Source organism: Peromyscus californicus, unplaced genomic scaffold (assembly GCF_007827085.1).
Source record: "Peromyscus californicus insignis strain IS unplaced genomic scaffold, ASM782708v3 Scaffold_18__1_contigs__length_77618521, whole genome shotgun sequence".
NCBI classification, from domain to species: Eukaryota; Metazoa; Chordata; class Mammalia; order Rodentia; family Cricetidae; genus Peromyscus; species Peromyscus californicus.
In genome coordinates, this window is record NW_026294480.1 from 6,239,185 (window position 1) to 6,267,102 (window position 27,918).

General features: G+C 39.4%; 2 protein-coding genes across 2 annotated transcripts in view; both read right to left on the reverse strand.

The window, feature by feature from the left end:
* The window catches only part of LOC128113348 (zinc finger protein 58-like), a 44,815-nt gene extending 27,736 nt beyond the window's left edge, over nt 1-17,079 (reverse strand). The window contains exons 1-2 of the mRNA XM_052742951.1: nt 17,066-17,079; nt 15,593-15,688 (exon numbers count right to left, since the gene is read on the reverse strand). The gene's annotated coding sequence lies outside the window, so the exon portion shown is untranslated. The remainder of the gene's footprint in view (nt 1-15,592; nt 15,689-17,065) is intronic.
* Nucleotides 2,425-26,508, reverse strand: LOC128113350 (zinc finger protein 58-like). Its single transcript, XM_052742953.1, is given in 6 exon segments — nt 2,425-2,641; nt 2,643-3,109; nt 15,593-15,688; nt 17,066-17,192; nt 20,893-21,068; nt 25,068-26,508. Coding segments are annotated over 5 exon segments (867 nt in total). The 5' UTR covers nt 20,959-21,068; nt 25,068-26,508; the 3' UTR covers nt 2,425-2,530.
* Between the last annotated feature and the right edge of the window lie 1,410 nt (nt 26,509-27,918).

The following is a 27,918-nucleotide window of genomic DNA, read 5'->3' on the forward strand; positions in this document are numbered from 1 at the left end:
AGATGGAGGAAAGTACCTTATCAGAGATACCTCTGTACTCTCTAAGAACAGACTTAAGCATCCAGACCACCCATTTGAGAAGGTCTGGCAGATGTGCCAATTAAGCTTAACATCCTCCTTTCCCAAATCTTACCTCTAGTTCCAGATCTCCCTTTAACTATCACCAGAGGTATCTAGCTGTACACAGGTTGCCTAGTGATCGAGCACACATGTCCCCACCATGCAGAAAAATAGCAGATAGCTTGGACAGATAGGAGCCACAGGAGAAAAGAAGGCAGTTTTATTTTCTCCCATTGACCTAGCAACTTATAGATTCTTAACATTTTCTACCAATCACATTTAAGACTATATAAGATCCCTCTTCTTAGATATTACCCGAATTTAGCTTTTAGTTAATTCATTTCCCCATTAGCTACTTCCATTTTGGGCTGTAAATGATAATTAACAATTACTGCCCCTCTATATGATTCTTATCACCCCTCCATTTGACTCTGGAAGCCTGGTGGTCACTGCCTGAGGAAAATTCTTACTTACCTTTATAACCCCATAGAATTCAAGCCTGGTGACCTTGTTTGACCAGGGGTTTGCTACTGCTTGGGTTTATAACTGGACTCCTGAAAGACTTGTGGAGAACAGAGAGATGGAGAAAGGAGAGGAATAAGGAGGATTTTGACCAGAGAGTACATGTGGACAACATGGAAGATAAGGAAGAGTCAGATGGGGAAGTCCTACCCGGGTAAGAATGAGATGAGAAGACCTAGATGAGGCAGAATTAAGATAGAACTTAGAGGGAGCAGTAGATAAATATAGAAAAAAATCAGGCAAGAAAGGAGCTAGGCACGAGAACCGAACTGAAACTGTGTAAATAGGATGTTATGCCAGAGGTATTAAAGCAAGTGGACTATAGAGCTCGGTGTGCTGAGATTCTGTTTCCCGAAAACAGTCCTTGCCGTTTGTAGTTCTCTCTCCTGAGCCCCCGGGATGTATGTTAAGACCAGTCCCTCTGATATTATACAAGAACTGCAGACATCTCAGTTCATATCATCTCATATCAGGCTCTGACATTCTTTCTACTGCTTTTCCCTTAGGAATCAATGACTTTTGACTTTAGATGTGTGTAAGGGACCTCATCTACAATGTGTGACACAGGTATAACTTTTAGATTAAGGTCCTCCACAGGCTAAATTTCTCTACACTTTGACCAATTTGTGTCTGCTTTTATTCTCCATCTACCACAAAATTAATATTTTCTGGTGGGTGTTGAGAAGTACCTGACTCTGTGCATATAAAGATGACAACTTAGGTTAATTTAGTCATTATGTACTTATTAGAATAAAGGCTTTAAAATCTCACTAGATCTTATCACCTAGCCAGGCAAAAGTATATCATGAAATTAACATCATATCGGTTCCTGTTTGTGGAATGAGCTTCAAATCCAATCAGAAAATAATTGGTTCCTCTCATAACTTTCCTGTCATTACTGCTCTATGGGCACTGTTGTTTTTTATCTGATGCACAGCAGCTGCACCTGATGCCATCTCTGCCTCAGCTGATGACTGTGTCTCTGCAGCTGCTACCTTGCTGCTGAGGCCCAAGACCGGAAGAGCCTTCCTGTAGTTTTAACTAACTCTCTCTCCTTTTATTTTATCAATAAGAATTCTGGAGCCAGATGCTGGGTGAAAACCTGCTAGCTCAGAGACAGAGCTTCTTACACACCAAGGGGAGATATTACAGGAGCTTGGATGACTCCACTGGGAAAAACAAGAGTAACTATGCCACAGCCCAGATCTCAGACTCCAGGAACCCAATGGACAAAGTTAGGACATGGTATAGGTTTCAGGAAACATTTATAGTTACAGAAGAAAGAGACTCATTAATCAAGGCAAGTTTCAAACACACTGCTTGAACACACTGTTGGGGGTTACAGCAAAGAGAAGTCTCTAGTCTTCTCTGATGACATTCTTAGCATTTGTGCTCTTGGAAGTTAGTTGTTCATGTGGACATTCCAACATAATTAACTTAATATTCTCCACTATGGATTCATTAGAGATGGATAAGACCTGAATTATCAGCAAAGATTTTACCACACTTCACACACTCATAGAATTTGTAGTCAGAATGAACCATTTGATGTGTTTTAAGGGTTGAAGAAGTAAAAATTTAAGACATTTGAAGGATTTCTCTCCTGTATGAACTATATCATGTGTTGAGTAAGGATATAAAAATTAGCAAATTCTTTGGCACATTCCCCATACTTTTAGGGATTGTCTTCAGAATGATTTTTTTTATAACGTCTAAGGGTTAAAGATAAGGAAAACATCATTACACTCTTCACACTTTTAGGGTTTCTCTCTAGAATGAATTCTCTTGTGTTTCATAAATCCTGAGTGATACCGGAAGCCTTTGTGACATTCCTCACATTTGTATAGTTTCTCTCCAGTATGAATTGTTTGATGTTCCTGAAGACTCCTAGAATAGAGAAACCGTTTGCCACATTGTACACATGTATAGGGATTATCTTCAGAATGGATTATTTGATGTCGTCTAAGGTATGAAGATAAATAAAAACACTTGCCACACTCTTCACACTTGTAGAGTTTCTCTGCAGTATGAATTCGCTTATGTACCTGAAGAATTGATGGTTCATAAAAAACTTTGCCACATTCTATACACTTGTATGGTTTCTCTCCACTATGAATCCTGTGATGTTGTTTCAGCACTGAAGAAGTATAAAAGGATTTGCCACATTCTTCACACTTGTAGGGCTTCTCTCCAGAATGAATTCTTTGATGTTGCTTCAGCATTGAAGGATAGTAAAATGATTTGCCACATTCCTCACACTTGTAGGACTTTTCATCAGTATGATTTTTCTGGTGTATAAAAAGAGATTCAGGAGTATTAAATGTCTTATGACATTCTATACACATATAGGGTTTTTCTCCAGTATGAAGTCTCTTGTGTATGGAAAGTGCTTTATGAGAACTAAGACCTTTACCACATTCTTCACACTTGTAGAGTTTCTCCCTTTTATGAATTCTCTGGCGTTGAATATGCAGTGACTTACAATCAATGGTCTTTGTGTAAATGTTATAATCATTGGTGGTTATTCCTGTTGAGCAAAAGTTAAGATATCATCAGAGGCTAGGAAATATTCTTCATACTTAATGTTTGTCTTTTTAAAGGAAACATTTACTTAAATATATTGAAGCATCAGTGAGAAACTACAGTACACTTCAAAACCTATAGGCAGTATGCATAAATGATAAAATATTGGAGGTAGAAATAATCTATACTTCTATTAGAATAAGGGCACAACAAAATAGAACATAGACATTTGGCATATTATTCAAAATTTAAAAGCTAAGTAAGTTGTAAGGAATTTTACTAATAGAAATAAATCCATTAACCATTAGATATGTTCTATGGCTGGAAACCCATGAAATTATAAATGAACCAAGCCAGGAAAGGAGAAAGTTAATTGTGACTGTGCGAATTTGTATCATCTAAATACAAAATTATTATTTGCATAGAGTTTTATTTTGAAAGGTACAAAAGATATGCTGCACAAGAAGTAGATGGTCCACAAAAATACTGAATTTATAGCTCATAAATTCAGGACAATATTTTATGTTTTATTTGGATGACAAGAAAATATAAATCTGAAACAGATCAAGTCCTGATTAAAAAAAAACCCTTCAAATTCACCTGTGCATTACACAACACTTACTAGAGACAACATATTTGTCAGTGAATAGATGACAAAATGACTGATTTCTTTTTTTGTTTGTTTTCGCTTTTTCAAGACAAGGCTTCTCTGTGTAGACCTCTCTGTCTATCTGGACCAGGCTGGCCTAAAACTTAGAGATCTACCTACCTCTGATAGTTGAGAATATCAAGGGGATCCTTATACCTATGCTTACCACCCAACTGGTATGTCTTGTCCCCTGGCTTTGAATTTGCTCCTCTTACCAAAGCTAATCCCAGAACTGAGATGTCAATGCCTGACTGTGTAAGGAGTCCTCAGCAAAGTGGTAGATAATATATGACAGAGGTTCTGCCACAAAGCTAGTCAGTACAGCAGGGTGAACTATGGGAACTAAATTAAACTAACTGGCTTGTGGGATGTGTGAACCCACTATATCAGGTAAAGAAAGCAATATGGCCTGAGGAGGTGAGGTGGACTGTGAAAGTTCACCAAGAGCAGTCATTATGAATTATCTTCCAGAGACATCTGAGACAAGCTCCACTAATGTGTAACAATCTTTTTGTACAATATGAATATGTATTACTCTCAGTGCTAATGAAAATTTTATTGGTCAATGAAAGGCAAGATTTTCTAGACAGAGAGAATGTTAAGAATGGTGGAGTGAAAGGAGTTGCCAGCAAATGCACAGAAAACAAGATTAATGTACTGTGTTGAAAGAATGTAGTGTCAGGTGGCACAAGGTTGATAAGAAATATGGGTTCACTTAAAATGTAAGAGCTACCTAAAAATGAGCCTAAGGTATTGGCTGAGCATTTATAATTAATATTAAGTGTCCATTTTGGTTATTTCAGAGTACCTTTTGGGACAGGAGAATTCCATCTACAAATGGCATTTGAATCTGGTACACCAACACCCACATAAGACCTAAGCAACCTTAAAAATGTTCTAAGTAGGCAAAAACTGAGCCAAACAGGGCTTTCTAGTCTTTTATCTTTCATGTGGGCTGCAATACAGAGATGCATCTCCTGGCAGCTGCCTACAGATTAGAGCCACCAATATGAGCTCTGCAAGCACACTGTGTGGTGGGATTGGGGTTTTGCTCATGCATACAGAAAAGGTTACAGATGCTCAGGAAAGACAGATTCAGATTTGGGGGAAAAAAATCTCTAAATGTAATACACTATGTTTAAAAGTGTGCATAGGATTGGGAGAAAAACAAAGAGGGTATAGACAGTCTAAAAAAATATATACATACTTTTAAAATAATAAAATAAAAGTCCTTAAAGAGGGAGTAAAATAATACAAAAAAGTCACATAAAGGTGGGAAATACACAGAGTGTCTGGATTCTGTATGTTATTGTCTTATCTTTGGATTTCTGATTGCTAATGAAGGAACAACACTTGCTAAGACACATTGGAGGATGAAAACTGCTGGATTAAACCAACCTGTATATTTAAAAAATATCATGACTTTAAAAAAGAAATCCAAAAATACGATACTTTCGGAGATAGGTTATGCTTTTATTTCCACAGGACATGAGAGGCTGTGGATTCATTCCATCTTGATGTGGATCAGGTTTGACCCAGGAAGAAACCCTGAAAATACCGGCTACAAACATAAAGAATATAAACCTATAAAAACTACAAAATACATAATGTATATTTTACATGCTTAAACATAAAAAAATCAACTTTGGCTAACTTGAGTACAACATACAGTCTATATTTGTATTAATACAGATATCTATATTATCTTTAAAAGTTTACGTATTTTTCAGAGCAAGAAGAACAGACAACAATAAAAATGTATAGCCAGATGATGGAACATCTCAGTGCACCTCTGTTGCACTTTCCTTAGAATTCTACAGCCAAAACGTTTCAAGGCTGCTGACTGAGATGATCCAATATCACAGACTACTCCAGCCAAGACCTAACAATTATCCTGGTTTTCTCAAGGCTTCTCCAAAGATACCAGCACCCACAGACAACAGGAAGTAGTCCAAAGAACAACATCCACATTCCCAAAATATGGATTACAGATGTTTATTATCATTTAATGGGGATTGGTTACATGTTTTTATTAGATTTGTTTTTTTAATGGAAAACAAAAGAGTTAAAGTCAAAGATTTCTTTCTAAAGGAAAAAGGGGGATATGATATAGAAATGATGAGATAAAAGGGTAGATTATTGAATCTACTTTAAGCCAAAAGACAACCACTAATTTCGATATATTTTACATTGGCATGCATTTTGGTTTATTGATACAAATTTGAAGTTTATTTTGCTATACTATATGCATATTACTAATCTTGTTTGGTGTATTGTGTTTACACAGCTCATTTAAAAATGTAATGTGTGCCAGGCGGTGGTGGCGCACGCCTTTAATCCCAGCACTCGGGAGGCAGAGGCAGGCGGATCTCTGTGAGTTCAAGGCCAGCCTGGTCTCCAAAGCGAGTTCCAGGAAAGGCGGAAAGCTACACAGAGAAACCCTGTCTCGAAAAACCAAAAAAAAAAAAAAATGTAATGTGTAATTAAAAATACAGGTTAGTAGTTAGTCATCTATAATAATCAAACTTATGTTAGATATGTCTTCAAGGTCATAAACAGATGAATTTAGATAGATAGATAGATAGATAGGTAGATAGATAGATAGATGATAGATGGATGGATAGATAGATAGATGATAGATGGATGGGTAGATAGATAGATAGATGGATGGGTAGGTAGATAGATAGATAGATAGATAGATAGATAGATAGATAGATGGGTAGATAGATAGATGGATGGGTAGATAGATGATAGATGGATGGATAGATAGATAGATAGATGATAGATAGATAGATAGATAGATAGATAGATAGATAGATAGATAGATAGTGTTCAAACACTTCATAGTTCAACAGGATATGGCATTTAAGATGTTTCAATAAAATAAGGCTGGCATACCCGGCACAGGACTGCACATGGCCAGAGTCACGCCCCTGTTGGCTCGATTTTCCTTTCTTTTCCCCAGGCCCTCTGAGGGAGTCTGGGGTTTTTCTCTTGCAGCCTATCGGCAACAAACTCCACAGGCTTTTGGATTCCAAAAATCAAAGTAGTTAGCTGCTTTTGCATGTTCCTCCATGAATATGGCTGGCTCTTTGGCTTCTTCCCTCTCCTGGTAGATGTGGGCTTTCCCTGGATGGGCTACTAGTTCAGGTGCCACACTACATAGCTGACTTAACCACTGGTTGGGCTTCTACTGTTCTATGCAGAGCAGTCAGCATCAGATCTTCAACATCATCGTTAGCAGATTTGGTGAGATGATTGGGATTTTTTAAAAGGGGAAATTAGTTAAAAGAGAGTTTTGTCCCACATTAAAAGATAGAAAATACTATAACAATAGAGGGAGTAAGGTCTCTATATGGTAATACACTGGATAGTTTGAAAATGGAACAATTAAATGAAAGGATAATTAAGGTAGATGGGGTTTACATAATGTCAATTATAAATATTATCTGATCATTTTGTTTTATCACTAAAGATGTTGGTTAATATGAGTGTTAAGTGACAAGTCTTACAAAACTATTAAAACAGATCATAGAGATATTCAAATCCAGACAGAGGAACTTAAAGGAGAACCAATCTCAGCATTGCATTATAAGGTTACAGAGGAACAGCCTAAGGTTTTCAAACAGTCAACCTTAATTTATCCAGTGACCTTACAGGAACTGCCAAATGACAGATATCCTCAAGACTGTGTAAGAGCTGACTGTATTCCTGTGCAAATGTTAGATTTAAGGACATTCAAAGAAGTGATAGTCTCATATGGCATGCATTCACCTTTTGTAAAGCAGATGTTAAACTCATGGTCAACTTGTAATAGAGTTATCCCTCAAGTCTAGAAAGACTGGGTTCTAGCAGTCTTGAAGGCTGGTCCTCAAGTGGAGGACCTGGTAGAAAGATGAGGCTAAGAACACTAAACAATGAAGTAGGGCTAGAGGTATGGAAATCTACCAAGACCACATTCTTGGAGAGGGAGATTATGCTAATGTAAAAAGGCAATCTCTATATGATGAACAACACACCCTGTCTTTATGTCACACAGCAGCCCTGAATGCTTGGGACAGAATTGAAGAAGTAGGAAAGAAAATTGACTTATTTACTACAGTTATACAGGGCCCAAAAGAAACCTTCAATGATTTTTTTTTAACAAACATTGATTTTGGCAATAAATAGAATGATACTAAATTCAGAAGCCAAACTAATAATAATTGAATCTCTACCTTTTGAAAATGTTAATTCACAATACAGAAGAGTAATTAGGCCACTAAAGGCAAGATCAGCACCTACAGAGGAATGGATTTGAGATACAGTCAATATTGAATCTCAAAACCACAATGATGCCTGGATAGGAGACATGGTTTCCAGAAGTTTGAAGAAAAATCAAATGTTAGGTGTTTCAATTGTGGTAAACAAGGTCACCTAACAAAGGATTGTGCACACAGTATTGCTAAGAATAATCCAAACAGAATGCCCCTCCCTTCTGGAGTATGTACAAGGTGTAGCAAAGGATGACATTCAACCAAGGAATGTAGATCAATAAGGGACAGACAACTTAACCTTTTGTCTTCCAGAAATGCCCTGGGGGGTGGCCTCTCACAGGCCCCTGTATCAAATTTGGTTCAGTCATTTCCTGTGACCGTGGGGAAAACTCATTCCCAGAGCAATGAAAGAACTTAATGCCTGCTGTAAAAAAAAAAAAAAAAAAAAAAAAAAATCATATTGCTCTGGATGATATAACACCTTTAGAAGACAAAACAAAAAATTTCAGAGAAACAGTAAAGCAAATATTTTGGCAAACTTCTATAAATGAACAGAGGCCAAAGTTAAAAATGTGAATAAATGACATTGTCACTGAAGGTCTTGTAGACACAGGTGTAGATGTAACAATAATTGCACCAGAATCTTGGCATCCAAATTAGCCTATTCAGGAGATACATGTTCAGCCTTTAGGGAACAGAACATTATCTCAAGTAAGAGTGCAAAATGAGTCCAATGTATATGGCCAGAAATACAGAGAGGAATATTAAAGCCATATGTGACTAATATAGCAATGAATTTATGGGGATTTGATTTGTGACATCAATGGTATACTCAGATTAACATCCCTCAAATCTCAGAAACAAACCAAAACTATCATATAGTTCTTGGAATAATATAAAAAGGTATCATAGAGTATAGTCATTGACCATTCAGGTTGTACAAGATTAGGGCACAACAGCTGCTGATCTTTCAAAGGCAACAAAAGCCCTACCTTTAAAATGGATAGTAAACAAACCTATATGGATTGAGGAATGGCCTTTAACATCAGAGAAATTACAGACCTTAGAACAACTGGTATAGAAGCAGCTAAATGATCAGCATACTGAAGAATCAACCAGGCAAGAATTGGAATTCTCTTATATCTGTTATTAAAAATAAATCTATTGAGTTCAAGGCCAGCCTGGTCTACAGAGTGAGCTCCAGGACAAACTCCAAAAGCTACACAGAGAAACTCTGCCTCAAAAAAACAATAAATAAATAAATAAATAAATAAATAAATAAATAAATAAATAAATCTGGAAAATGGAGAATGGCAAGAGATCTAAGAGCTGTTAATAAGATGATTCAGCCAACTGGCTCTCTAAAGCCTTGAATTCCTTTGTCTTCTCTGTTAACTACAGGAGGACCTCTTATAGATATTAACTTAAAAGATTGTTTCTTCACTACACCTTTAAAAAAGGATAGAGAAATATTTTTCCTTCATCTTTCCTACTTATAATTTTCAGCCTCTTAAGAGATATCAATGGAAGCTTCTTCCACAGCGACTGTTAAATAGCAACATCCCATACCAATATTTTGTACAACAGCCATTGAAAATGATACATAAGCAATTTCATCAATCTATAGTTTACCATTATATGAATGACATTTTACTGGCTGATTCAAATGTAAATACTTTAGAAAGAATGTTTGAAGAAAGAAAGAAAATTGTGCTTTGTTGAGAACTACAAATTGCTCCTGAAAAAAATTCAAAAGCGAGATTCTATTATTTAGGATACAAAATATGTCTACAATAAATTCGACCCCAAGAGGTACAAATTAGGAGAGATTGATTACGTACTATTAAAACTAATGAATTAAAACAGCCTGCATATTTTAACGATTTGTTGTCCTCAGAATGGAAACCAGGATATGTGTTACGTTGAGGAAGAGGTTTTGCTTTTGTTTCATCAGGAGTAGAAAAGCTATGGATAACATCAAAATTGAAAAAGATTAGATTTGAACAAGAGAAACCTCTTAATTAAAAGAGATGATAGTTCATCAAATAGCATGGCTGTTCCATCTAAATTAACTTTAAGACTATCAAATGCTTTTCATTTGATCAGATATAACTTTCAAAAAAGGAATCTCCCTGAAGTTAGCCTTGGGGGAAGGATTTTGGTTTTGTCTTTTCCAGGAAAATGAAGACACCCAGTTAAGGAATCTGAAGAGCACTGGACAAATGAGACATGTGAAGAAAAAGGACAAATATCCAGAAAAAAAAGTCCCAAGAAAGAGAGTAAATGAGCATATTAGTATTCACATCTCCAACAGAATAAAATTTAATAAATCTTCACAAATCTTCCCAAATGTTTGTTTCTCCTTTTCTCCACAGACAGATAATGCAAATAGTCATTTTGTATTCCCTGTTCAATGGAAAACTAAAGCTGAGTTTGGAGTTGGAGTATGACTCTGTCCTTCTGTAAACCCAAGCATGCTTGATAAAGAAAATCCAAAATTTCTGTATCATATCAGAAGAGCCACCTGATATGGGACAAAAGAAAAACCAAATTTGGGAACTATTTTATAGCCACTAATCTCTAATCATTTGGTTTTATTATAAATCTTTAATACTTTGTTATTATCACAAAATTTATAAGATAAAAAAATATATATATATATTAAACTTTTGTCATGATCATATAGAGTATTATCTAATTCTAGAAACAGGCTTCATCTAGCTTCTTGTACATGATTTTTAGTTTGAATTTCTCTCAGATAACTAGAGAATTAAGTTTTTGTACTCTGGATGTACATAACAAATATTGATCCTTTAACCTCTTTGAGATCTACTGTATATGACATTTAAAATGTTTAAGTTATTTATAGTGAAGGATAAACTTTTCTAACAGTGATTTCCAAAGTTTCCAAAATGATGATTGGAACCCACAATGATGATTCCACCCAGACTATGGTAATGACACTAAGCTGACAAACACCATCTAAAGATCAGCTTTAGACTACAACCTGGTCAGGAAAATTTAAATATGACTAGCTGAAATGATCCAGCCTCACAGATTAATCTAGTCAGGAATTGAGATAAGTGCTGCATTTTCCTATTACACAGAAACTGGACAACAAATAATAAAACTACCTCTCCAAGAACTTGATAATTATCCCAATTTTTTTCAGGGTACCCTAAAGATTCCATTGCCCACAGACAGCAGGAAGTAAATTTAAGAAAAAAACACCAATATTCCCAAGAGGTGATGTGTGTAGTTTTTGGTCATTCAAGGGATTGTGGATGTTTGTCATCATTTAGGGTGGTTGGTTACAAGTTGTTATTGGTAATGATTAGGAAAAGAGTTGAGCAAAGGAGGTTTGATTCAGGGATCTTGTTTTGAAAATAAAAAAGGGGAATATAGATATAATAGAATAAAAGTGTAGATTACTGAATCTACTCTGAAAAAAGGGAGGACAGATATGATAGGATAAAAATATAGATTATTGAATCTACTCTGAAAAGAAAAAGGGGGTATAGATATGATAGGATAGGATAAAGAGGTAGATTGTTGAATCTACTTTTCAACAAAAAACGCATCTACCAGCTTTAAATACTTTAGATTTGTTTGGATTTTTGTATATTGATATAAATTTGAGGTTATTTTTATTAGAACATACTGTACATACAATTCTACTCCTGTGAAAGGTATTCTACCTATGCAACTCATTTAACAACATAATGAAAATTGCTAGTCCTTGAAAGTTATTATTATAAACTATTTAGGATAATAAAGAAATAGAAGGTTATTAGTTAGTCACCAGTAGCAAAAAAACTTGTAGTCAGGTTAGGTATGTTTTCAAGGTCAAAGAGAGATATATTTTAGATAGACAGGTCATCTTCACATGCTTCATACATCTACAGAATGTGGTATTTAAGATGTGTTAATAACATAGGTTCCCCCCCTTTTTTTTTTAAATAATAATGAGCTATGTGTGATCCTGGCAGCACCAATCTACTTCAGAGAAGATGATGGGCATTGGAGAATCTCCATATGGAGTTTCCTTTCCTTGTGGCAAATGTTAGACACTGGGAAAGAAAGTGCCCTTGCCTCAACTGCTGACCGTGTGCTGTCAAAAATGGACAAGCAGGACACAAAAGACAGAACTGCCAAACTGTGCCAAGAAATGATAGGACAGCCTTTCAGAATAACCTGCTTCACAGCAATTTTTTTTGTTATACATAGTTTTACTTTGTTAAAATTAAAACATTCCTTTTCAATAGACAAAAAGGAGGAAACAATGTAAAATAATCTTTCTGCACACTGTGAGGATGCATTGCTTTTGTTGTTAATAAAAAGCTGATTGACCCAAGTCTAGGAAGAATTTTTGGGGCAGAGAGAATATTGGGAAGAAGAAGGGCAGAAGCAAAGGAATCACCAGGATGGAAAGGAGAAAGAAATAAACATACCACAGAGAGAAAAGGTACTGCAAAGTGACAGAGTGTAAATAAGACATATGGGTTAATACAACATGTAAGAGCTAGTTATTAATAAGCCTAAGCTATCAAGCTGAGCATTAATATAAAAGGGGGGGAACTATGGACTCATTATTCCTCTCCACATTCTATTCTTTCCCTTGTTTTATATATTTTAAATTTTTTATCAGTGGATTCTGCTGGAGTATCTGCTGCAGATAAGCACTGGAGGGCTCCTGTTGCAAATCACCCTCTGGAGTGATGGAAGGATCTTTCTGCTGGCACTTGGAGGAGACCCAATCTGGTGTTGGTGTGGGCCCAGGGCTCTGTTTATGTCTTTCCTCAGGACAATGAGGTTCCCTCTTTGGATTCCTGAGTTCTGTGTGTGCCCTGTGGCTGCTGCTGAAGCCCAACATGGCCTCTGCATGGGCCTTTGTGAAAAACTCTCCCCTTCTGATGCCAATGGGGATTGAGAGCCCAATATGGCCAGCCTTGGCAAGCATTAACGTAAGCCTAAGAACTGTAGCCATGCGTAATGTATGGTAATGTATGGTAACTGCTTTTTCGAGTATGTTTGAGAATGTATCACCCAGATACCTTAGAGAATAAGGATAACCCTGAAGGTCACTGACCTCCATTTGTTAACAGTTGCATGCCAGGTAAGCCTTTTCATTTTCACAATCCTCTTCAAGCTGGTGTAGTACCTACTTTTCAGGAGTGACTCTGTGGAACATTTATTGGCCTCCTGGAATTCATTTAGCCGCCTTTGAAGATACCTTAAAATTTATGAGCCTGAATATAGCCATTATGAGACCATTAGTTATGCTGTGAGCTGCCTGTTTTTTCTTTATGGTTCTTAGTTGTTCTTTTGTAGAGCTACCAGCTTAAGTCGTGCTGGGATAAAAAAAAATGGGCCTTGGAGGTTTGTGTTCCTGGAGTTGTATCCATGCCAATGAATGCCCACATGCTCCAGAAGAGAATTTGACATCACTGCTGCCATTGTTGCTGTTATAGTAGTGGCGGCCACTGCTGCTACTGTTTCTGGGATTACCATTTCATAATTGCTTACTACAGCAGGCACAGTGGAGACCCTGGCAGCAAAAGTAGCTACCACAGTTAGTTAATCTTTCATTCTATTGGGTATGATAAATTTAATTCAATAGTTATATACATTTTGATTGGCTTTGAAAATTATACATTTATAAACTCAAGATCCATTTGCTTTGGGGATACCATCTTACAAGGACTCCAATTTGCAATAAGGCTCGTTAAGGAAGGGAATGGCTCAGTTGCCTTTAGCCTACTGGCTATGGGTGGGTTAGGACTTCTGTTGGTCTTTTCTGTGTCAAACACACAAATTGCAAGCCCAGCGCCACTTTGAGATCTTTGTCAGCAGTTAACTCTGCAGCTCACACACAATTGAGCCTGTATGATAATGAGTATTCAGAGACAGGTAATTCGGGGGGGGGGGGCACTCACCAACCTAAGACAGAGCGCCTGTGTAGCCTGGGCAGGCATCTCCATGATGGGTAAGGTAACCTGCTGACGTCCCAGGCAACCTAAGTCAGAAGCTCATTTTCTAGTAAAAGGGGGACCTGTGGGGTCCTGGCCCCCATTTTGGGTAACTGTTGCCTTGCTTGCTGACCTTGACCTTGAGAGTCTCCCTGTGCTAATTCCCTGCCTGGTTCCACCCTCCTGAATGCTTAAGGGAAGTTCCTTGTCCATCTATCCTGCATAATGGGCATTAACAGCTTAGATGCAAGATTGTAAAACATTGGTAGCAAACTTCTGCCCTCTGGGGTTCTCCCATTGTGCTATAAGCCTGTATTTAAGACCTCCTCCCTCTTTCAATAAACGGCATTCAGAAAAAAAAAAATTAATATTAAGTCTCCGAGTGGTTATTTGGGAGTGGTTTGTGGGACAGAGCTGATAATGGTCCTATGAAAACTACCTCCTACACTCCATAGTCCAGATCCCATTACAAATGTGGAAGCCAATGAAAGTACACACTTAGAGGAAATTTGAGAATCAGCAAGAGACCTTGAGAAGAAGAGACCACAAGATCTCTTCCTACCATTAGAGTCACGATATTGTTAGCCAAGAATGCTTCCTATATGACTAGCCACAGGGGCTTCTCTGACTGCAGCTCCAACAAAACATTTTACTATCACTTATGTATCTGGGAATATCAGGTATATACATAAATGTTTATAATTTCTCTAACAAGCTGAGACTTAGAATATATCCAAATACCAGATATACCTAATATATGATAAATATATTAACTTGAAAAAAGAAAACAAACCCCAAATCCTATGGAGCCTTAGAGCACACTGAACCCTAAATCTACTAACTGTCATGAAAGAGAGACACACAATCACTGTATCCAAACTAGTTTATTGGGCACCCTTGAGTCAAAAATGTAAGGCCTTTTAGCTCATCCTGTCCTACTGTTCCTAGGTTGAATGGTCAGACCCTGCTAAACCAACTGGTGGTAAAAGTGATGAAAATACCAAACAGCCTCTGTTAAATTAGTGTACTTATGGCCTACTTCAACCTCTTTATACAACATGTTAATGCTTTGACTCTTCCCTAAGATCAGTGTGGAATGGACTGCACAAAGTGGCTCTGGTTTGTATGAGTTTTATCCAACTGCTCCCCTCCCCCAAATTGTTCTAATCAGTAGAACTGAAAGTGTTGCTGTTTCTGTCTCTGCCTGCCTCTCAGTGATGGAATTGTGGGTTTGGCTTAATAAACACAATCATGCTCACTTTGGTGTAGCGATCTTTTTGGCATGAGTCTACTCTCAACCTCTGCGAATAAATGGCTCCCAGTGTGGCCAGCACGCAGTTCTTGTTCCCTGCACCTTACACTTTAATGGAGACTCAAAAACAACAACAACAACACCCTTGGAAGTCGCTGTAAATAGACGAACAGCTCTCTGTTGGGGAAATACAAAGCTTAAGAGGGTTAACCATCATAAAGAAATGAGAGATTTTTCTTTGACAAGAAAAACATGAAGGAGAGACCTAGAGAATGTTTCCCATAGTATCATATATCAAGGCACATGTGAAACCCTGTCTTTCTGTTAAATATTTGGACCCAAACCCCTCATTCCTACATACCTAGATGCGTGTTGTCTGCTCCTTGTCTCTTCACATATGAAGGCTCTTGTCTTTGTTCCAAAAATGTCACTAGGTGTGGCTTAGACACAGCAAGACCTGTTTGTAGGAAACAGGGAGAAGTTGTTTTTTTTGTTCTTTTACTTGGAATTGTCATGTGCCTTCCAGTACATGACTTATAAGGAAAGAGATGATGTAGTAAATGATTGAAGACAATACATTCCTTAAATGTTTTCTGACAGGATCACTACACCACACAAAATCTAGAATTTATAACATCTAGATTCTGAGTTTCATTTAAAGGGAAAAGAACATTAAAACTGAATTATGAAACACTTTAATTCATAAGTGTACTCCAAGTCTCATGCCACTGAATTTCTTACAGTCCCACTAGAGTGAGGGAAATACACATCCAACATAGAAAAGTTAAACAAAAAAAAAGAACAACAGTGAAATGATTCTTTTTTTAATAATTTATTTTTATTTTTCATATGCATTGGTATTTTGTCTGCATGTTTGTCTGTGTGAGGATGAAGTTTTAATCTAATTAATTTTATGAATAAAAAATTGGAGGTCAGATATCAGGAAAAGAACCTGAAAGATCAGAGAAGTTGGGAAGCAGCCACCATGCACTTTCTACCTCTTCCATTCCTATATTCAAAAGGGCTGAGATCCTGTCTCAGCTCCTTATCACTTTTTGTACTTCTCTCTACAGTCCTCCAAACCTCTATGGCCAGATAGTGGCTAGCTCTGTCCTCTGACTAAAGCAAGCTTTATATGTGAGAACACAAAAAAATATCACACGGCATGAACGTGTCAGGTATTGGGATTACAAATAGCTGTGAGCTGCATATTGGTGCTGGGAAATGAATCCAAGTCCTCTAGAGAAGTATTCAGTGCCCTTTACTATGGTAATATTTTGTTCCTCAAAATATTGTGCACCCTAAAAAACTTATCTGTGGATCTCTGAGTTCAAAAGCCACACTGGAAACAGTCAGGCATGTTGACACATGCCTTTAATCGGAGAAAGTGATGGCAGGAAGCAGAAAGGTATATAAGGCACGAGGACCAGGAACTAGAGCCTCTTTAAGCCTTTAGCTTTTAGCAGCAGTTCAGCTGAGATCCATCTGGATGAGGGCTCAGAGGTTTCAGTCTGAGGAAACGAGATCAGCTGAGGAATGGCAAGGTGAGGCTAGCTGTGGCTGGTTCTGTTTCTCTGAATCTTTCAGCGTTCACCCTAATACCTGGCTCCAGGTTTGTTTTTATTAACAAGACCTTCCAACAATTCATGCTACACTTTACAACTGAGCAATCTCACCAGCCCCCAAATTATTTTTAATACAGCAATCTCCCTAATTTTTCTAAAAATGAAGGATATGAAAATGGCTGTTGAAATGCTCCCATGAGATACCATACAAAGTGAGGAAGCCACATGTTGATGGTGAAAAAAGTATTCACTGTGGATGAGATCCTCACCCAGGAAATCAAGGTTGCTGTAATTCTCCAACATCACATCCCTGTACAAATTCCACTGAGCAGGCTCCAGGCATTCCCTCTCTTCTGCAGAGAACTCAATGGCCACATCCCAGAAGGACAGCATTTCCTGAAATAAAGATCAATGAATGATATCACACTTTTAATTAATTAAAGCCACTAATAATATAAATACCAAGATGCATTGGGCTGGAGAGTTCTCCTGTCAACTTGACACTAGCTAAGGTCATTTGAGAACAGAAAAACAATAGAGAAAATGCCTACCTGAGACTTCCTGTAGCTAATCCTAGACGGTATTTTCTTAATTAGTGATTGACATGAGATAGCACAGCCCATTATGGGTGGTGCCCACCCTGGGCATGCTTTTCTATGTGGTATAGGAAAGCAGGCTAGGCAAGTCAGTAAGCAGTGTTCTTCTGTGGCCTCTGCTCCAGTTCTTGCCTCAGATGCCTGTGCTGACTTCCCTCAGTGATGGACAGTTACTTGAAGTTGTAGTGTAAAATAAACCCCTTCTTCTCCAAGATGTCTTTCATCATCTTGATCACAGCAACAGAAACCCTAACACAAGCATCATGTGCCTGTGGACACAAATCTAAGTTTTTCCCAGGATGAGAGAGCTGGAAATGTTTCTTACATAGGTGAGTAATAGTCCTCAGACATGTTTCAAGTGGTCACATGATCTCACACTGCACCCATCTTCAGGGAAACACAAGGTCAGAGATCATATAAGCTAAGTTGGACATAACCCATTTAAGACAGATGGAATGTAGAAATAAATGCATCCACAGAACATGGATTCAGTACCATATGCTACTATACACCATACATATATACACATACAGAAGAAAGTTATGGTAAGGGAGAAGGAGTTTCTTCAACAGTTATCCACAATGATGAATGTGAAGTGAGATGAAAATACAGAGTCTGATGCAGCAGCTCGGGCCGTCATCTGGGTTTCAGGATTTCTACAGATTCACTAATGATGCAAATGATGGTGACACGGGACATGAGAAGGAGCAGGCAGGGGAGGAACTCACAGACTGAATGTCATTTAGGTATCTGATCATGTGAGAAAACAGGCAAGTACAGGACTAACAACTCTGTTGAGAATTTAGCATAAAATACACATCACTTGAACTTTTTCCCATTTTCCTTTCCGTTTTTTCTGACAGGTGTTGATTGAGGTGTTTGCGGTATTCCTAAAGCATGTTTTGCACATATGACACCTGTGCATCAGTGTGCTGAAGCTGAGAAGTACAATTGCTCATGCTATTTTTGTATTTCAAATGTTCCTAACTTGAGAATTAATATTTTGCATATTTTATTGAGTAAAGTCCTGTGGTGGTATTATGTTCCCCAAAATATTGTGAACCCTAATAAACTTATCTGGGGTCAGGGAACAGAAAAGCCACTAGATACTTAGGATAGGCAGTGGTAGCACATGTCCTTAATCCTAGCATTCCAGAGGCAGAAATCCATCTGTTCAAGGATACAGACAAGCATGGTGACTCACACCTTTAATCCCAGAAAGCAAGCCTTTAATCCCAGGGAGTGATGGTAGAAATCAGAAAAGGTATATAAGGCATGAGGACCAGAACCTAGAAGCATTTGACCTTGTTAAGCACTTGGCTGGTTAAGCATTTGGCTTGTTAAGCTTTTAGGTTTTGAGCAGCACAGTTCAGCTGAGAGCCATTCAGATATAAGGACACAGGGGCTTCCAGTCTGAAAAAACCAGATCAGCTAAGAAGTTGGCCAGGTGAGGTAGCTGTGGCTTGTTCTGTCTCTCTGATCTTGCAGCGTTCACCCCAATACTTGGCTCTGGGTTTGATTTTACGAATAAGACCATTTAAAATTCCTGCTACAAAGTCCCTGAATGATCTATGGGAGTAGTCATACATTATTTTTCCTTCTTATCAATACAGGAAATATCAGTAAATATTTTATATAGTAATGAGGTATTTTGTAATAACTTCATGGTTAACCTTTGGATCCTCTTCCTAGTTATGGTATGGTCAGCTCCTCAAACACTATCTTCCGGATTTCTGAAATGTACCGTACATAATGCTTACAGACACCCAGCGCTTGGGACAACAGTACCGGGGGCTTCTCCCTCCTATCACACTGGCCCAGAGCATTCATTCTTCAGGAAGTGAAGCTGGCGTTTTTCTTTGGGACACAAACCAGCTCCCAAGTAATGACACAGAGACTTCTTATTAATTAGGAAAGCTTGGCCTTTAGCTTATGCTTGTCCCACTCACTCTTATAACTTCATTTTCCTGTTTCTAGTCATCAGTTTTGCCTTGTTGCTTTTACTTTTCTTTCATTCTGTATGTCCTGCTTTCCTGCTTCCTCATGTCTGTCCAGCTGGCCCTTGACATCTCCCTCTGTCTTTGTCTCCCAGATTCCTCTTCTTGCTTTCTTTGCACTGAAGACCCACCTGTACCTCCTGGCTAGTTATTGGCCATTTTATTGGATGAATCAGGGGCTTTAGGCAGGCAAGATAAACAAATGCAGAACATCTTTACACAGTTAAACTAATATTCCACAACATAAACAAATGCAAAACATTTCTACATAGTTAAACTATGTAAAATTTTCCACAACAAGAAATTCCCCAAGTTTTGGCTTCCTGAGGTCACTGGTCAATGGAAAATACCATTATATCTCCAACTTCTGTTAGCTGTGATTCTTTACGTTTAACATATCTCTGTCTTTCATAAGTTTCAATTCATTACATTTAACATATTGATGAGATCATGTGTTATCTTTACTGCCTAAAATAACTTAGTTTCACCATTATTGTCACAATTGGCAAGAGTGTAATTTTTCTCTGAAAAAATTATTGAATTAAAATATATGTCATTTTCCCCTCTATCTCCTCATTGCAACTTCTCTCATGTCCCCCAAGATTCCAATTCGAATACATAGTGTATACTTCTGTAATTATTATTGGTACACACACACACAGAGCACATAAATATACATATATGAAAATATATGCATAACTGTATAAACATGAATGGCCGATTCTGTTCACTGTTGACTGTGTGTACGTTTGAGGACTGACCACTTGTTACTCCATGAACAGTGAGCGCTCTCCTCCTGGAAACACTAATTCTCCCTCTCTCAGCAGTTCTCAGGTGCCTACACTTGGATGCTTACCCAGCAGACTGCCCCCTGCAGGGGATCTTGTGCCACTGTCATTGATCAGTCCTTGTTCAGGCAGCCATGTTGTTGGGGCATCATGGGTGTGGCTTCCCTTCACTTTCCAGAAGGCACAACCTCACATCAGACTTCCTGGGCCTCTGGCTCTCATAATCAATATGCCCCCTCTCTGGAGATACTGCAATAATTGTGCTGTAGTGTATCTTTTGGGTCAAAGCACCACAAGACAATAGTTCTGTGCACTTTGTAAGTTTTAGTTTTCTGGAATGTTCTCTGTGCTGCAGAAAGAAGCGCCTTTGATGAGCAGTGACAGCTACACTCCACTGTAGGTCTAAGGAGAAGTACTTGGAGTGCAATTAGGAATTATGATGGTTTAGTGGCATTAGTATGTTCTCCTCTACGATTTAAGATCTAACAAGTCATCAGAGGCAACTTCCAAGCATTATGTAGGTTCTCATGTCTACTCTAAGTCCCATTAACAGCTGCTGCTAAGGCCAAGATGTAAGACGCACTGTGGCACCTTTAGAGATATCATGCCATACTGGTCATTGTTGTGGTTCATAGTCATAACAGCTAAGCAGGACTATTTATTGTTTCCCTCCCTTGGAGCTTGCAAAGCACCTTACAGGACTGAGCAAACTCACCCTTAGGCAGAAAAACTTCAGGTCAGATCCAGTTCCAGTCCCCTGACTCTTGTGTCTCCAGGGCATGGTGCAAGAATTTGGGTCAACTGAAATGTATCCTCCATAAAGAATAATTACATAGAAAAATGTCTTGAAATAAAATGCAGACTTGAGCAGCAATGAGGAGGCCAGTAGATCTTCAAGAAATAGGCAGAATGAAATACTTTGGTGAATAGAACATCTAGCAATTTCTCAAGGGAAAAGAAACTGAATTATTTTGCAATCCTCTTTGTAGCCAGTATAGAATCTTACCACCTTTAGAAGTAAGAAAGAGAAAAACAGATCCCACTCTTTTTTAACTAGGGCGGTGGTTCTCAAAATGTGGGTCATGACCTCTTTGGCAAACCTTCAAATCCAAAAGTATTTACATTACAATAAATAACCTTCACAAACATACAGTTATGAAGTAGCAGGGAAAATAATTCTATGGTTGGAGTTCAACACAATATGAGGAACTGTATTAAAGGGTTGCAGCTTTAGGAAAGGTGATTCTGCAGAGCTGGGGGTCACCAAGAAGAGGGAAAAATGACCGGACTGGAGAAGGGCCAGAGCCCAGAGAAGATGAAGATGGAAACATAAACTTCTGAGAGAACTTGACCAGTCCCCAAAGCAGAATCAACTATAAGGATCACTAGCCATATTGGCCAGCAGAGCATAGCACCATTCTACATGGGGAAATGTCTGCTGTCCTGGGGTCAATCTCCTATGAGACACTGTGTGTGGAGGGCAGTGTGCCTGTAAACAGGATATCATTTAGTAAAGATTTTACTCAATTCTATCAATGGCAAACATTTCAGGGGCATTTGAAACTGGCAAAATTCACTTTAAATGGAGAAAAATGCAAATTATGTCTGGCCTGAGGGGCTACATGGCCATCCACTAAAAATTACTAACATTCTTACTACAATTGAGAGGCAAAATCTGTAGTCCACTTGAATAGAGACTGGTCCTAGAGGCAAGGCTAGAACAGCAGAATGGACAGAGTAGATACATTAGGAACTCCTGCATCTCCTGTCAGTGTCCATCAGAGACACCTCTTCAGAGAGTCAGACAGAACTGAAGACTAGCAGAACAGGGCCAACACGAGAACTGCTGCTACTGTGCTGAGAGCCACATGGGGATGATCAATGGCTTCTCAGATCCAGTTCTGTATTGCCACTTCCCAAAGTTTTATTACACAAAAACAGGCCAGTAACAAAAAATGTTCTTTTTACTTCCCATTGGTGGGAAGTCAAAATGATATGCAAAGAGACGACTGGATTCCTGGCCAGGAACTAAAACACAGTGACCCTCCATTGAAAATCGCCAATCTACTGATAACATAACACACTGCTTTCAATACGCAGCACACACACCATGAAGAAGCAACGCCTGGAACATTGTCCCAGGGCTTTACTCACACAACTGTGCTATGAAACAATCACTAATTTTGGCTTCAAGCCACCAAGTTATGCAATTTTATGACACAGAAACTTGGTTAAACCATGAAAAAAATATAGGAGACAAAATATAGTACTGGCTTTGGCCAGGCTGTGGTGGCTCAGGCCTTTAATCCCAGCACTTGGGATGCAGAGGCAGTTGGATCTCTTTGAGTTCAAGGCCACCCTGGTCTTGCTACACACAGAAATCCTGTCTTGAAAAGACCAACAACAACAACAAATAAAATCTGCTTTGGGAACAAGAATTATATAATTATTATTTTAGTTTCAAAATAAGTATGACATGCTTTGCTCTGTACATTGAATGTCTAGATGTATTTGTGGATTTTAATAGGCCATATATTGTCCCTGAGTCTTCTTAAAACCAACACTATGTGAATATATCCCACAACGATTTGGCACAAGTATTCTCTAGATCTGACTTAATTTCATATAGGTATTGCAAAGAAGAGAAAAATGAAATGCTGATTTTGAAAGAGTTGGGCTTGCAACCACACACCTTTCAACTCAAAATATGTTGTTGCATTTGATTATGACTGTGGAGGACACTACGGCAGACACTTTAATAACCACAGTTGACAATGTAATGAAAATCTGTGCATCAGGGGTTTACTCCTTACATATGTGTTTCACTCCTGTTCAAATCTTTTGCAATGTCTCTCCATGGCCTCTGACATAGTCATGTAGATCGATCAACAGGAACTGAATGTCCTCACCCAGCACACCTCCCCTCCAGAGTTTTCCACATACAACATGTCTAACACAGCAAGGTTCATGCATGAGTTGTAAACACAAGGAACTCCCTCCCTCACACTGACATTAGAACACAATGAAAGAAGCCTTGGAGGAAAGAGACAGGACTGCTCAACAAGGGGAACTGGACTGGAACTGTGAAGAGCAGGAACCAGCATTAGCACTTGGCTTTACTGGTTGGATATGGCAGTGCCCATGTGAAGGACAGGAAGGAAGTGGTTTTGTTCTGGCTCACTGTAAGAAGCATCTGCACACAGTGGAACCTCTGGAGTAAGGACAGGGGAAGGCATCCCAGTGCAGCTGCAGAAAAAGACCCAAGAATGTAACCACAGCAGCCACATCAGTCAAGAACTGCAGAATGGAAATGAAGAAATAATGGAGTCTCAGATTAGATATGAAAGGAGCAACCTGGAAGAAATCAGTGAAACCAGAAGAAATCAGCATCAGGTCATGACAGTAACTAACACAGATTAATATCCAAAAAGAATGAACAATCACTGCATATAGGGAGGAATATTCAAGCCAGGCAAAGAGGAACTCTTCCTCACAGAGTAAATGAGAGCAAGCACATAATCACCAAATTTTAACACCTATAACAAAAGCATGATAGTGAAAAAAGTTTAAATTACACATAGAATGGGCCTCAGAAGTTAGGCATGTGTAAGAAACATGAAATGGACAACAGAAAGTATTTATCATGTCTATAAAGTATGGTCAAGTATTTTCTGTCACAGACTCAGGTATCCTAGGCATCCTTGAATTTGAAGCAGAGGAGGACCAGAGGTCCCTCCCCACTCCCTCACAAATGCAGAGATGACAGGGATGTGCAATACAGTAGACTGGAGTTTCTTTCCTATCACAGGTCTGTATACTGTAAATCACATGAATACACACAGTCTGTGAGTTCTTCCTCACCCCGCTGACCTGACACAAAAACCTGGCACTGGAACCCAAGGCCATGAGAGTTTTTTACCTGTGTCTAGGTACCCTACTATTAGACAACTCAATAATTTCAATGAAAACATGTTGACACAACCATTTTGGGACAAGTAGACATCAGTACTTTCTTACAAATACTCAGACCTAAATTAAGGATGGAGGACCTTTCAAAGATTTAAGAAAACCCAGCCATTAAGGTGAAGCTGGGTTGAGCTTCCCTAGTCCCCATTGAGCTGTGCACTGGGTCTTTCCCTCCATATGACTGCAGAATGTGTGTTCGCTCACCCTAGTCAAGGCTTTTCTACAGCAGCTGATTCTGGTAGAGCTGTCTGCTTTGCTCCAAAATTTCCCACCGGTGAACTGCTGAGCCTCAGGTTTTTCCTTTCTTAATTCTTTAACTGGCAAAGAAGATGAACACAATCAAGAACTCAAGACTGTTACATTGGGCGGCTACAGAGTTCAGGAAGGACCAGGCCCCGTCGAGATAACTGGCCGTTAGAAAGGATAAACTAAAAAGTTGAAGTTCAATAATACATCATGTTGGAAAGGAATCATCAAGGTATCTGGAAAAACATGTTCATAAGGCAATTACTGAGAAATCTGACAGCGTCCATGTGAGAAAGGCTCAGCTAGAGAAGCATCCCCACCAAAGCTGCTCAGTGAGCTCCCAGCTCCACCTCAGGAGCAGGCAGTCAGCTGACCATCATTAGTTTGCAATCCTGGACTTTGCACTATCATCTACTCCGCGCTACCAGGCAGCTCTCCTGTCCCAGAAGCCCAAGGGGGACTCGGGCTGCAGGGAACATCCTAAGGAAACTGTCACTCAGGGCACAGTCCCTATCGCCCTCTCCCCAGACCTGAGGGGCAACATCAAGTGACCCAGCCAGTTTAGCATAGCACCAAGGCAGTTCTTTCGGTCCTCCCACCCAGCCCAGGTCCGCTCCCTCCAAGTCGGACCCCCGCACCCCGCACAGTGCCTCAGGCTGCGCTGAACCCTGGACCAACCTCCATGTCAGAGACGCAACAGGAATGTAGAGCAGGTCAGGACACTCTCCCAACTGTAGGGAAGCTGCACGTGTGTGGACTAAACACTCGAAGGGGATTTCCTGGAGGGCTCCCTATGATGTCACAGTCGCATGGACTACATTTCCCAGAAGTCTGAGCAAAGGAATTCTTGGACTCCTAGTGAGATGATGTTTTACTCTTCCTGGATTAATTTGGCTGCCTGCAGGAGAGTTTGGGAGGAAGAAACACAATCCAGTGGACAGCTGTTAGGCCTGAGAAAAGCCAACTGCACGAATGTCTGATTAAAGCAAGCTTCATGTTACAGGAGCACCAGAAACTGGCCCGTTGGCTTTCTCTCCCAAAGTCAGTATTTCAGAGAACAGAACCCCCACCCCCCATAGCCTTTTCAGTTCCCTTGATGAGGGTTATGATTAGTAGAAAACAGATGTCGAGATAGTTGGCCGTTAGAAAGGATAAAATAAAAAAAAGTTGAAGTTCAATAATACATCATGTGGGAGGGGAATCATCAAGGTATCTGGAAAAACATGTTCATAAGGCAAAAGTGCAATCATATCACAGGTTATTTTTGTAAGGCAAACGATGGGCAGACATCATACTGTCACAAGTTCAGCATAGGTTGAAACATGTTTTGGAGGGTCATTAGGCTTAGGAAACAGAAACTTATTCTTGTAAAGTATGGAGACTAACTAACAATGTATAACAATGTGGTTCCTTAACAATGTGACTACTGTTTTGTTTTCAAACAGCCATGGGGAGTCAGTCTGGTGTTCACTTCCAGATCTACAACAGGAGATGTGTGTATGTGAGTCAAGACTTCTTTGACAGAAATATTAGGTTTACAATCATTGCTGTCCATATGTACTGATTTTAATCTTCCTAGAGCGATAAGAATCATGTTGACTCAGTTATACTGTAAAATGACAAAACAATACTGTGCGGGATAATCTTTTTGTATACTGTGAAGATCTGTTTGACAAGGCACCTTCTGATTGGTTTAATAGAGCTGAGTGGCCAATAGCTAGGCCGGAGAGGACAGGCAAGATTCATGGGATAGAGCAGAAGAGATGAATCCAGCTGCAGGGAGACACCAGTTACTGGAGGACCAAGTCGGGCATACAGAATGGTGGAGACATTTAAAGAAAAACCATGGGGCAGATCGAAGATTAATGAAGGCAGGTTAAATTAAGTTATAATTTAATATAAACTAGCTGGGGAGAAGCCTAAGCTAAAGGCCAAGTTTTCATAATCACTAAGAAGTCTCCCTGAACCTGTTCCTCATGCTGGATTACCTTGCCCAGCTTTTATGCAGGACGAGGAGCTCAGTCCTACCTCAACTTGCTATGTCATGCTTTGTTCAAACACATGGGAGGCCTGCCCCTCCTTGAATGGCGATGGAGGAGGAATGCATGGATGGGGAGAAGGGGTAGATGGTAGTTTGGCGGGGGGGGGGGGGGGTGGCAGGAGAGGGCAAGGGTAAACTGTGATTGGTATCTAAAATAAATGAAAAAAATGTTAATAAAATAAAATGAAAAGGAAAGAAAACTAACTGTCATTATTTGCAGGCTGTTGGTTCAGACAAGTAAGGGAAACTTGCACAATACACTAACAAGGGCATGAAAAGTATCTTTAAGGATGATTTTGAATGCTGGGCGGTGGAGGCACACGCCTTTAATCCCATCACTCAGGAGGCAGACACAGGCGGATCTCTGTGAGTTCGAGGCCAGCCTGGTCTACAGAGCAAGATCCAGGACAGGCTCCAAAGCTACACAGAGAAATCCTATCTCGAAGAGAGAGAGAGAAAGAGAGAGAGAGAGAGAGAGAGAGAGAGAGAGAGAGAGAGAGAGAGAGAGAGAGAGAGAGAGAGAGATTTTCAAACCATCCTTGGTTCGAGGTGCAGGTGTGTGAGTTCAGTAGTGTCCACTGAATGAAGACTCAGAAGTGCCTTAAGAAGGAATCTAGCCTTTCCTGGCTGCAGGGGAATGCAGCCTCTAAGGACTGAAGTCCTTTCCCTTCAAAATTGCATTTCCACAACACAGAGATTTTCATGGATGTACTCTTTTCTCTGAGCACATTTATCATTGACTGAAATTACCAGGATTGCCAATATTGACCTTATTCTCTCCAATGATTGTAATATATTTCATATAGTCTATAAATGTCAAGTTATTGTGGTTGTTGAATGAGAATGAGAATGGTATGAAAAATACCATTGTTTATCTTGTGGTATAAAAATGTCTGTTTAGGGGTTGGGGATTTAGCTCAGTGGTAGAGTGCTTGCCTAGCAAGCACAAGGCCCTGGGTTTGGTCCTCAACTCCGGGGGAAAAAAATGTCTATTTCAAAGCAGATAATCATCCAATCATTTATCCCAGCTTGAAGTATGTAGTTCATCGAAGAACGCATGAGGCCTCAGGTTTACTGTGGAAGCAAGACTGTACAGGGTTCAAGCGTATTAAACACTGCCTACCCTCACAGTCCTAGGAAAGCGGCAGCAGCCAAGGCTTCCTACCGGTGCAGGTGTGGCTAGCTGCTCATTAGGCAGCCAGGTGACCACATGGAGTCAAATCTTTGGTCACTTCTTGGACCCTGTGAGCCTGCTGAAGGCAGGTACTAAACTTGAGATGCAGTCCAGTCTGTGGTTAGAGCCACGTCTCAAGGAGCTCTGAGACGACCACAGCATAGACTCTGGGTGCTGCAGTGACAACTGGAACCTCACAAGTCAGCACCTCACACCCATTATGACCTCACACCACAGGAACCAGGGCTCAGCTCCCTGCACCGTCCCCCCTGTTTCACGCCTGGGCTATGCTCAGGGAACCTCACACATTAATA